This window comes from Antrostomus carolinensis, unplaced genomic scaffold, assembly GCF_000700745.2.
Source record: "Antrostomus carolinensis isolate BGI_N321 unplaced genomic scaffold, ASM70074v2 scaffold34169, whole genome shotgun sequence".
In the NCBI taxonomy this organism is placed as follows: domain Eukaryota; kingdom Metazoa; phylum Chordata; class Aves; order Caprimulgiformes; family Caprimulgidae; genus Antrostomus; species Antrostomus carolinensis.
The window spans coordinates 1-12,003 of NW_010338681.1; the positions used below are offsets into that span (position 1 = coordinate 1).

At 44.9% G+C, this 12,003-nt stretch overlaps 1 protein-coding gene across 1 annotated transcript; it reads left to right on the forward strand.

Moving 5' to 3' along the window:
• Window positions 1-371: 371 nt before the first annotated feature.
• PHYH (phytanoyl-CoA 2-hydroxylase) lies at window positions 372-9,437 on the forward strand (the record flags this gene model as incomplete). The annotated part of the gene is made up of 8 exons (XM_010175590.2): window positions 372-427; window positions 955-1,065; window positions 1,186-1,351; window positions 2,019-2,100; window positions 5,203-5,384; window positions 6,171-6,320; window positions 7,760-7,891; window positions 9,212-9,437. Coding segments are annotated over 8 exons (933 nt in total), but the record flags the coding sequence as incomplete, so codon positions are not given.
• Between the last annotated feature and the right edge of the window lie 2,566 nt (window positions 9,438-12,003).

Genomic DNA, 12,003 nt, shown 5'->3' on the forward strand with positions numbered 1-12,003 from the left:
CTCTCTGGAGCACAGGGAGGGAAATGGGCAAGTAAACATCTCCACTGAGCATCTCATTGAGCGTCTTGATGTTTGGGGAGATGAACTGAGACCCATGGACTACTCTGGAGTCTCAGACACTTTGTACTGACTTTTCTGTATACATGGACAAGGCTGTACGATGCTGTGACTCTATACTTCTCTGTCAGACATGCTCCTTCAAAGGTGGGAAAGATTTTTTTAGAAGCAAAAATAACCAAGAACGTGAATTGAATGTCCAGCACAGCACTTGTCTTTAAGATGGACTGCATTGTAGGATTCAGTACATGTGTATAGATGTTCTTCTACTCTATTGAGTAGAATAAGTATATATTCCTTAATTTCCATCCCAGAGAAGCATTCCTACTTCAGCCCAAGTTAGTGCTGTTCCTCAGCTGGGGAGGTTTCGGTAAGCTGTGGAGACAAGAAACACCCACCACCCTGCAGAACACAATTCTTTTCTCCACCCGTTGATCACTAGATATTGCGTGGCCTTTCATTTTTCAAGGATATATTTTTCTTTGTTTAACAAAAAAGCTTAACCCTGCATCTTGAAAATGTCTGAGTGGATAATCTGTGCTTCCATATCTCTTGTTGAGGGTAAAGCTGCTGAGGGCTGATCCCAGCTTCCCTGCTCGCTTTTCCACTTTGGGAGGGCACGAGGGGGATGCTTTGAATTCCATCACAGAAGGAGCGGGTGGCTGTGGGCAGGGATGTTGCTCAGCCACAGACACACCATGCCAGCTCTGCTGAGGCATGGGAAACACTGAACACCTGCAGAAATGAGGTGGACATGCAAGTGGGGAGGGTTTCTCACTGATTCTCCCCAGCAGCCACTGATCCCCCCCCTACATGTCACCATCTTCCTGACAGGTCTCACCGATGCTGCTCCTGTTCTGCCCAGCCCTACTAACATGTTTCTCCTCTGTGTCTCAGCTACACCCTGGACAACCATGTCCTCACCACAGAGCAAAGGCAGTTCTATGAAGACAATGGGTATCTGCTCATTAAGAAGCTCGTTTCTGCTGAAGACATCGAGCGCTTCAGGTGTGGGGCACTTGCGTGTAAGGTGCTGGGGGGTCCTGTGTGCAGCAGCATCCCAAGGGAGCTCTGGGAAGCTGGAGGAAGCTGGACACACCCAACATAGATGTTGCTTTTGTTTTGCAGGAAGGAGTTTATGAGAATCTGTAAAAAAGAGGTAAAACCACCCGGAGCCATGATTATGAAAAATGAATCCCTGAGATCCCAGTATGGTCAGTCTGAAGAAGTAGTTAATAAAGTGCAGGACTTCCAGGAAGACGAAGAGTTGTTCAGATACTGTACTCTGCCAGAGGTAAAATTAAACAAAATAAAAAAGACAGAACTGGGGCTGGTGGTGGAAGAGCCTGTATTTATGTATCTGTGTTTTAATGCCTTTATGAAGAAGCTTTTTCGGTTTGGTTCCTTTATCCCTGAAAGTCCGTGTGTGTCTCTCCCATAAGTACATATGCAAGGAAGAGAATATCAAGCCATCTTTTAAGAGTGTTCTGCATGAACGTGGATGGATAGTGATTGAGGCAGAAGACTCAAAGCAGTGCTCCTCTGCTGGGGAGCCAGCCAGGAATGAGACCAGCCCAAACCGTGCCAGGCTACTAGGACAGTTCAGCAACATTTTCTGAATGTCTTTTATCCAGGCAAAGCATCTTCTCTCTGGGTGGCTCCAGCTCTGTAGCCAATATTCACATTGTGGCAGACAGAATAGCTTTGTGGAAGTATGACCCTCCCCATCTTTTCAATCCCACCCAGGAGCTTGCTGCACCATCTCCCATCTTGGCCTCCTACCACCATGCCCATCTGTGCACCATGCCAGATCCTGCCTCCTGCCCTGCATCCCTCTATCCTGATATCCTCCTCCTGCACCTCAGACCTCAGCCAAACATCCAGGTCCCAGTGCTTCCTCAGCAATCTTTCCTCATCTTTCACATTTCTAACATTTTTTTCTAACGTTTTCTTCCCTATAGGTCCTCAAATACGTTGAGTGCTTCACAGGTCCAAATATCATGGCAATGCACACCATGCTGATCAATAAACTTCCAGATACAGGTAAGGAAAACTTGGATAAGAGGAAAATAGATGAATTGTTACGTTTATGCTGTCTGTCTGGCCAAAATGGAACTTAGTGATTTAGAAAAGCTGCTTGAAAAAAAAAAATGAGACAAATTAAAATGAAATAAATTTGAAAATTTATGAGGACACTTTGGTAATAGTTTATTTTCTTTTAACCTTGGCTTAATGAGATCACGTTGCTTGTCTTTCAATGCTCAATGGATATTTGTTTGCAAAAGATGGTGGTTGTCTTGGCTGCACCACTGACGTGTTCATGTGGGCAGGTGAGCTCCCTGCTCAACCAGCTGCTCTTGCATAAAGGCCCAGGGTTTAAAACAGGACATGCTTTTTCAGCTCGACTTTTCAAATGTGTTGAAAACGAGTGCTTCTGTGGACCTCTGTAAAAGGCAATAAATAGAGACATCATCCTTTGCTTGGAGCTTATACGCTCCTGACCTCACTGACAGTTGTTGCACACTCAGCAATTTGATATGAAGACACTTGAATAGGTGCCAGAAGAAGGATTTTGAAGCCTGGTTTTGGCTCCTGCTGCTGGAAATTGAGATTATAATTTATACAAGGGTGATGGGCTGGGAGAGACCAAGAGAACCAGACTGACCATCTTACAGTTTTTCAAAGTAGTTTTGACTCTGCATAAGCTGTTCTGGTTTAGCAGAGTTGAAACCTGAGGACACCTGATTCTCAGGTGTGCAGCTTCTGAGCAGACACATTAAGTTATTAAAATACTGAGTTTGTTCAAGTCATCTCCACTTGTCATCTTTAATACTCCATAGAAAGCTGTGTTATTTTGGTTTGGAAATTCAACAGGAGACTATACATTTTTTAAAGTAAAAACAAAATGATAATGGACAAGAAATGGGAAGCTGCTCCATATTTGCAAGGTCTCCATGCAATATCTTTGAGGAGTACTTTAGGAGAAGGGCAGATCTCAGGAGAGTTTTCAGGGCTGCCCAAACTCTAAATAATATGACAAATGAGGCAAGTGGAAACAGCCTAACTATATCTATTTGAGGAACAAACTCAAGGGCAAAATAAATATAGAAGTAATATATAGAAAGCTGTTTTGGTGCGGATAATATGTTTCCATTTCCATAGTGGGAAAAGAAGTCATAAACAAAACCAGATTTTTTAATTTTTTTTTTCAGACTTAATGGAAAAAATCCTCTAGGGTGAAGGCTCATAGAGTGCTGGGTAGAGTGTCGGGGGCGGCTGCATTCCATAAATTGGGATGTTTTTGGGGTTTTTGGGGGTTTTTTTTTTTTTTAAAAAGGCTAAAAAAGTTTTTTGGGGTTTTTTTTTTTTTTAAAGAAGGCTAAATAAACATGTTGTGTGCAGCAGAGACAGGGTTGATCCTGCTTGCAACACAGCAATAGACCAAGTGACTATGGACAGCACAGCTGCTTGAAAGCCTTTGTACATTTATGAGGACACTTTGGTAATAGTTTATTTTCTTTTAACCTTGGCTTAATGAGATCACGTTGCTTGTCTTTCAATGCTCAATGGATATTTGTTTGCAAAAGATGGTGGTTGTCTTGGCTGCACCACTGACGTGTTCATGTGGGCAGGTGAGCTCCCTGCTCAACCAGCTGCTCTTGCATAAAGGCCCAGGGTTTAAAACAGGACATGCTTTTTCAGCTCGACTTTTCAAATGTGTTGAAAACGAGTGCTTCTGTGGACCTCTGTAAAAGGCAATAAATAGAGACATCATCCTTTGCTTGGAGCTTATACGCTCCTGACCTCACTGACAGTTGTTGCACACTCAGCAATTTGATATGAAGACACTTGAATAGGTGCCAGAAGAAGGATTTTGAAGCCTGGTTTTGGCTCCTGCTGCTGGAAATTGAGATTATAATTTATACAAGGGTGATGGGCTGGGAGAGACCAAGAGAACCAGACTGACCATCTTACAGTTTTTCAAAGTAGTTTTGACTCTGCATAAGCTGTTCTGGTTTAGCAGAGTTGAAACCTGAGGACACCTGATTCTCAGGTGTGCAGCTTCTGAGCAGACACATTAAGTTATTAAAATACTGAGTTTGTTCAAGTCATCTCCACTTGTCATCTTTAATACTCCATAGAAAGCTGTGTTATTTTGGTTTGGAAATTCAACAGGAGACTATACATTTTTTAAAGTAAAAACAAAATGATAATGGACAAGAAATGGGAAGCTGCTCCATATTTGCAAGGTCTCCATGCAATATCTTTGAGGAGTACTTTAGGAGAAGGGCAGATCTCAGGAGAGTTTTCAGGGCTGCCCAAACTCTAAATAATATGACAAATGAGGCAAGTGGAAACAGCCTAACTATATCTATTTGAGGAACAAACTCAAGGGCAAAATAAATATAGAAGTAATATATAGAAAGCTGTTTTGGTGCGGATAATATGTTTCCATTTCCATAGTGGGAAAAGAAGTCATAAACAAAACCAGATTTTTTAATTTTTTTTTTCAGACTTAATGGAAAAAATCCTCTAGGGTGAAGGCTCATAGAGTGCTGGGTAGAGTGTCGGGGGCGGCTGCATTCCATAAATTGAGATGTTTTGGGGGTTTTTGAGGGTTTTTTTTTTTAAAGAAGGCTAAATAAACGTGTTGCGTGCAGCAGAGACAGGGTTGATCCTTCTTGCAACACAGCAATAGACCAAGTGACTGTGGACAGCACAGCTGCTTGAAAGCCTTTGTACTGGGAGAGGTTTGTGCAACACCGTGTGGTCAGAGTTCACAGAACTGGAGAGCAGGCAAAGTGAATGGTGGTACCTTGGCAAAGGGTTGGTGGTGGTGAAGCCCAGCAAAAGGAGTCTTCCAAGGGATCACATAGCCAGGCAGCCTCCTGGCATTCATTGTGTCCCCATGCCATTGCTGACCAAAGAGCCACCACTGTGCTCTTGGTCCATCTTGGGATGGGGTAGAAGCTGACCCACTCAGCATCCAAGTCAGTGGTGGGCTGGAGCAGACACCGAGTACACAAAGTCTCTCCAAGGTCAAGCAGCAGCTTCTTAGGACACATTACAAGTGCAGTAATTTAATGGGAAAGAAAAGGCTGTGTCACGTTTGATGAGGTTGAAGGTTTGGAACCTGTGTTGCAGATAAACAGACTTTTCTCCACCCCATGCATCAGGACTTGCATTATTTCCCCTTCCGGCCTGCGGACCGCATCGTGTGCTCCTGGACTGCCATGGAGAGGGCCGACCAGGACAACGGGTGCCTGGTTGTGCAACCAGGGACACACAAGGAGACCCTGAAGCCTCACGACTATCCAAAGTGGGAGGTAGAGTGTCATGGGGGGCTTGGGAAGGGAATGCATGAGGAGACAACATTTTGGCTGGGGAGAGCTCCAGCTCTCTCGTGGAGGGATGATGCACAGGTCAAAGCTGAGGTTTTCAGTGATGGTTTTTCTGTTCATGCAAATACTGAGTTGTTGCTTCAAGAGAGAGTTGCTTGGTTGGCCTCGCTCCATGTCACCTGGGTAGATTTGCCTCTGTTCCCACCTCCACCTAGAAATTGTCCAGCACACCATGGCATAACAGCATAAATTCATGCAACTGTTTTCCGCTGCTCTTGCCAAGTCTGAGGACTCTTTCTCCTCCTGTGAATTTGTTCCAGCCTGGTGAGCATGTGTACTGTCCCCAGGAGGAGAAACTGCATCATAAACAACTGCATGCAGTTAAATATCAATGGGTATCTTCAGAATGGATGTTTCCTGACCTGGCCTGGCATTGGTCATGGTTATACTGGGAGCAAAAGGCTGGACCCCAGTGGTGGCATCAGGCCACACTTGTGGGATTCCCCAGTGTTCTTCCCTGTTCTCTCCAGCTGAGAAATGTTTTTAACTATCTGAATGTGGCTTCACCAAATATAAGTTGTATTTTTCTGTACCTCTGGCAGACCTGTAGGCAGGTGGGCAAACTCTTAGTTGGGCATAACAAATACACTGCCCAGGGGAAAGCAGATCCGTAGCTGTCCCCGCTGTCCCTCGCACTGGGAATCAGCACGTGCTCTAATTTTAACCAAGTTATTTCAATTCAGCCTTTTTCTTTTTTTTTTTTTTTTTCAGGGTAAAGTCAACAAACTTTTCCATGGGCTACTTGATGAGGATAAGAAGAGTCCCAGGGTTCACCTTGTCATGGAGAAGGGAGATACGGTGTTCTTCCATCCCCTGCTCATTCATGGCTCTGGGATAAACAAGACATCAGGTTTCCGAAAGGTAGGAAACCATCTCTTGATATAACTTCTGATATTTTTGATTTTTTAAAACTAATCATACTATTCCCCCCCCACCCCTTTCCAAGCTCATGAATGTGTGGATGAACTTTTAAATGAGTTTTTAACTTGCTAATACACTTTTACACTCTCTTTTTATTTTTTCTTTTAAAATATCTCTATCTTTTGGGAGAAGAGCATGCTGTGGGGCTGCTTGAGAAAAACAGAGCAGGAGTAGAAATTAGATATTGAATCTATGTTTGAAGCCTGGCTGGCTGGACTTGGTTTTCCAATAGTTCCCTTTCAGCTGTTCCAAATATTGGGAGCATCTCTTAACTTTCTCCCCCCTGCCTTCTTGGTATCTCATCTCTGGATAGCAGGAGCCTCCATCATACAATAAATAGTATTTATTTATATGATAACACGACCCATTTTTCTATTAAAAATGTGATTAGGCATCATCTATTTGTTTTGCATCATGATTATTTAACTGAAATGGATAAAAGTGCCCTCTTTGGAGGCCTGATCCTTTCTCAGAAGTGGATTCATCCAGGCACATAAGGGAACTGGAGCCTCTAGTGCGGCCACTAGTAGCAGTGCAGATATTTCCCCTCGTGCACTGCAACGCAGGCTGCTCTATTTTTATTCTGTTTTGCCTGCACCAGCTACTATACAGCCTGTTCTTTCAGCCACAGTAGCAATTTATGGATGTGGAATTCCTTCCTCCTGCATTTCTGAAAGCAGAGAGGACATCAGGTACTGAGAGTCTCATCTGCTGGCTCTTTCCTGGCTACTGGAGCAATAATCCTGTTTAGTACCCCCCAGAAACACAAAAGCTTCCTCATACTGTGCCAGATCCCCAAATTTCCCTGCCTTTGGGGTAAATCAGTGAGTATCTTGGAGCTCTCTGAGCCAGGTTATGGGCCAGCACCCTTAGTGATCTGGCATGATCTGGCCTGCAGCTGGCACAGCTCCTGTAATGAGAGAACAGCTTTTTCCAGTGAGGGATTTCTATTTATTTCCTCTAGACTCTGCTTAAGCAAGAACTGATTACAAAATAAGTGGGTTCATGTGACTGTCTGGGTGCAGAAAGTAAGAACCTTTACTGAACACACAGGTCTGCTCCAACCTTGACTTTCCCTGTTCCCACTCAAGTTGCTGATATGCTGAGATCAAGTAGTGCAGTTCCTGCTGGGGTGGTGTTTGGGAGAGTGGGGAAGGAAGAAGAGCACGTCAGCAAGCAAGAGCTTTTCTCCAACAAGAGTATTTCTCCAAGGGGACACTCTTGGGAGAGCAGGAGTGCTTGGAAAGGAGGAAGGAACTTGCTAACATGATCTATAAGGAAAGGGTGGGGTGTCCACGATCTGGGATGCACAGTATTTTTTTTCCACGACTCATTTTTAATCGATGTAGTAGTGAGTGATGCCAAATTTCCTCACGCAGAGCATAAGCTGTCACTTTGCCAGCTCAGAGTGCTACTACATTGACGTCAAGAACACGACCCAAGAGCACCTGGAGAAAGAATTGGTAGAAATGGTTCGCAAGAAATACGACACGACTTCCGTGGAACTCAAGGTAAGACTTGGCCTTTGTAACAGTCCAGGTCAGTTGCAGCTTGCTTGACTTTTGATTCCTGATTCACACAGTGAAATCTGAAGTGATGTGTAGTGTGGCTCTCCTTCTCGTGACTGAAAATGAATCACAGAATCAGTTTGGTTGGAAAAGACCTTTAAGATCATCAAGTCCAACCATTAACCCAAAGCTGCCAACTCCACCATGTCCCTAAGTGCCACATCTACATGTCTTTTAAATGCCTCCAGGGATGGTGACTCCACCACTTCCCTGGGCAGCCTGTTCCAATGCCTGAGAACCCTTTTGGTGAAGCAATTTTTCCTCATATCCAATTTAAACTTCCCTTGTTGCAACTTGAGGCCATTTCCTCTTGTCCTGTCCCTTGTTATTTGGGAGAAGAGACCAACCCCCACCTCTCTACACCCTCCTCTCAGGAAGTTGTAGAGAGTGAGAGGGTCTCCTCTCAACTTCCTTTTCTCCAGACTAAACAATCTCAGTTCCCTCAGCTGTGAACTCATCAGACATGTGCTCTAGACCCTTCCCCAGCTTCATTGCCTTTCTTTTGAGCGTGTGCCCATACAAGCCTCAGATGAGTCTGTTTTCATGTAGCTTTAAGCTTTTTTGAACCAGAATTAGAGCATTCTCCCAGAGGAATGCCCGGCTCTTGTATTTCACCTTCACAAGACTAATTATAAGAATTTAAGTAATCCTAACACAGGAAAAAGGAGGGTAGGAGCTTGCCCAAGACTTACCTCCATGAAGCAAACAGCGGTGGTCTTCTCTGCCTTACAATCTGCAGCAAAGCCTGCCCAGCACCTGAGCTCTGGCTGAGGGCTTGCATTTGTATCCGTTATTTCCCGCTGGTTTCTGCTGCGTAAGGAATATCACTTGCTCATGGGCAGCAGTGTGCAAGGTGTAGTCAGCTGGTGAGCTTCTTTGGTCACCCAGAGACGCCCAAGGGAGGCACTGCGTGCACAAGCAGGCGAGGGTGACTTCTACAAGGGTCATGTTCTCTGTGCTTCTCATCTTCCCTCATCTGACACCTTCCAGAATTGAACCATGGGCGTCTTGCCTTCCATGTCACCTCTGCAAACAACCTGTCTGCTCGGGGTGGAGGTTGCACCCCTTCCTTAGTTTGGGCTGTATTTTTGTTCGTGATATTTAGGATTGGAAATGATATTCAGTAAGTGTTTTGGTATGTTTTTATGGGTAGGTAGCTAAGCTGAGAATGCTGTATCTATTTCCATCTCCATAAACTGGAATCCTGGTTACCACTTTTACTGGCCCTTATGGCTTTTCCTTTGTCTCATTTTTGTTTTGAAGGATATTTGGAACTTCCGAGCACGGCTTGTGCAAGGGGAAAGAATTAACTTGTAGAACAACCTCTGAAGAGCAGGATGGAAAACACGTGCCTGAGAAGGAGCTTCTCTGATCGGAGAGTGCAGACTCTGCCCCGGCAGGCAGAATTACGTGTGCTTTGTTGACCTCTGTATTGGTAATTTAGCCCAATGCTGCATCGCAAAATCATTTCTTGCTAATACAAAATAATTGCACTGAGGTTGAACAGCTGATGTACGTGAAAGAAAACCTAAGCTAGAAAAACAGAGATTTGCTGTGGTTATCTTAAACAATTGATGAATTAAGGTCTTGAAAGAACACCTTGATTTTCTTGATGTTTTCATTCTTGTTTTTTAAAAGTTCCTCACATAACATACCTTTGGAATGATGCTATACTAACATAAGATTTTATGCAAGAATTTATGCAAGGATACGTTTTTTAATGTTTCCAACTTCCTTTTCTATGCAAAAGAAGTAAAAAGAATCAGTTTCATGCAAGCCCCTCAGTATGAGCTCATGTGGAAAGTCATTAGTAGTTGGTACCAGCAGAATCAACGGTGTAAGGAACTGGATAAAGGGGAAGCAGCAACTGCTCACATAAAAAAATGGGGTTGATGGGCTGGAACATGATCGTGAGTAGAATTCCTCAAACATGACCTGGTGTGGCATTGTATCTTACTGAGCAGCACTGGCACAAGTGAAATATGTGGCTGACAGGGTTGGAAGCTACTGGTCCAGCAAAGCAGCCTCCCGTTGGCCTTGCACAACCGATTCAAGGCTGTGTGAAACCAGGGAGTCCTCCTTTGAGTCTGGCAGGTCTGGGAAAAGGTGCCTTCCTTTGGATGCTCCTCAGGATGCACTGGTGGCAGAGTGGAGCAACATGCACTGAAATGATCCTCTCACCTTTCACAATATTTTTCCTTGCTTTCTGAAACGTTCTTTTGTTTTCAGAATCTTTTTTTTTTTTTAAAAAAAATACAGATTAAATCAGAGCAAAACTGCATTCGAGGGCTGTGTTGTATTATTTCTGCCACTCAGAAATTCTGGCGGTGGGTGTGTTGCTGATCACCCCAGTGCACAGCAGCAATCCTCAGCTCTTGTCCACTCCCCCCTTCCACCCAAAGAAGGTGCTGAAATAGCACCAAAGGCTGTGCTGACGGGCTCTGGTTATCCTGGGACTCAGGAGGTCACTGAGGTGAGACAGGAGATCAGGTACAGTCCTGTCCTTGACCCACAAGGCTCAATGGGGGGCTGCCTAGACAAGAGGCTGCAAGTCAAAGCTGCTGTATTTTCATACATGACAATGTAATGCAAAGGAGGGGTTTGTGCTTCTTCCTCTTCCTGCAGCGTCTCTGGGTTTTCTTGTTTGATTGTACACTTTTTAAACAAGGTGAGGTTTGAGCTCAATTATTGCTTTGGTCCTAAACCCTTGGTGGTGGGGTGAGGTGTCTGGGCTGTGGTTCCCACCTGGAGACAGACATATTTTCTTGGTAGCCTCTGGTTTGACCACAACATCAATAAGTCTGATAAGGAGGACACTTTAGGACAGACCCCCAGCCCTTCTCCCTGGGTGATTTCTTTAGTATCTTGGTTCCTGTGTCTCTTCCCTTGCCCTCTGTATAACCCTGGCACTGATCCCGCTCCTGGGGAGATGTGCCATTGTGCCTCTCCAGACTTGGACCTTCTCAGCCTGGTCTTTGCTTGCTGCATGGGCCCAAGTGACTGATTTCGAGGCTCCTCTGTTGACTTTACTGAGCTGTGGCACACAGCCTGGCTTGTGCTGTCCTTGGGATTTTTGTGAGGATTTAAGGGTATCCTGTCAGGTTCATGACACAGGATTCATGGAGAGACTTCACTGCCTGGAATTATTGGTGTAGCTGAGTTGACTGAAGAGGGAGCTGAGACCACAGAGAAGAGCTACAGGTGTCTGTCAGATTTCCAGAATTTCCACATGGTGAATATCTCTTACTATGGGTGGGAGAGAGAAGGAAAGGAAGAATTTTAGCTTTGTTTTTTAAAAAATTGTGCATCTCTGCCCATGGATTTAGGCTTAAATTTCCTCTTTCAGAAGAACAAACCCATCAAAGACCTTGCAGATCCAATATAGTTAGCAGTTGTCCCACCTGATGTCCTCACTCCTTCCTACAACAACAGGTCAAGGATACTGCAGAGCCTGGGGAGGACTAAGCTTCCCCTCGACTGTGTGCAAGGCCAGCCTGGCTGCATCCTAGTAATGCCACGGAGTCTGATCCCTGTCCCCCTGAATGACCCTGGGCAGAGCCAGATCCAGCAGGGCTTCTTGGCTTCTTCTCAGCAAATCTACACAGTCATGGGTGCAGGACCATGTCCCTGGGACAGTAAGGACCTACAAGCACTTCCTCACAGGATATTTGAGCAAGGGCTGGAGTCCAAAGGATGCTTCATCAGTTCACAGAATCACAGAATCACAGCATGTCAGGGATTGGAAGGGACCTCAAAAGATCATCCAGTCCAATCCCCCTGCTGAAGTAGGAACCCAAACGAGATTACACAGGAAGGTGTCCAGGCAGGTCTTGAATGTCTCCAGAGAAGGAGACTCCACACCCTCCCTGGGCAGCCTGTCCCAGGGCTCTGTCACCCTCACTGTAAAGAAGTTTTTTCTCAAGTTTAAGCGGAACCTCCTGTGTTCCAGCTCACACCCATTGCTCCTTCTCCTACCGTTGGGCATCACTGAGAAGAGCCTGGCTCCATCCTCATGTAAATGTGATCTCCTGTGTGAGGGATCTACCTGGTAAGTG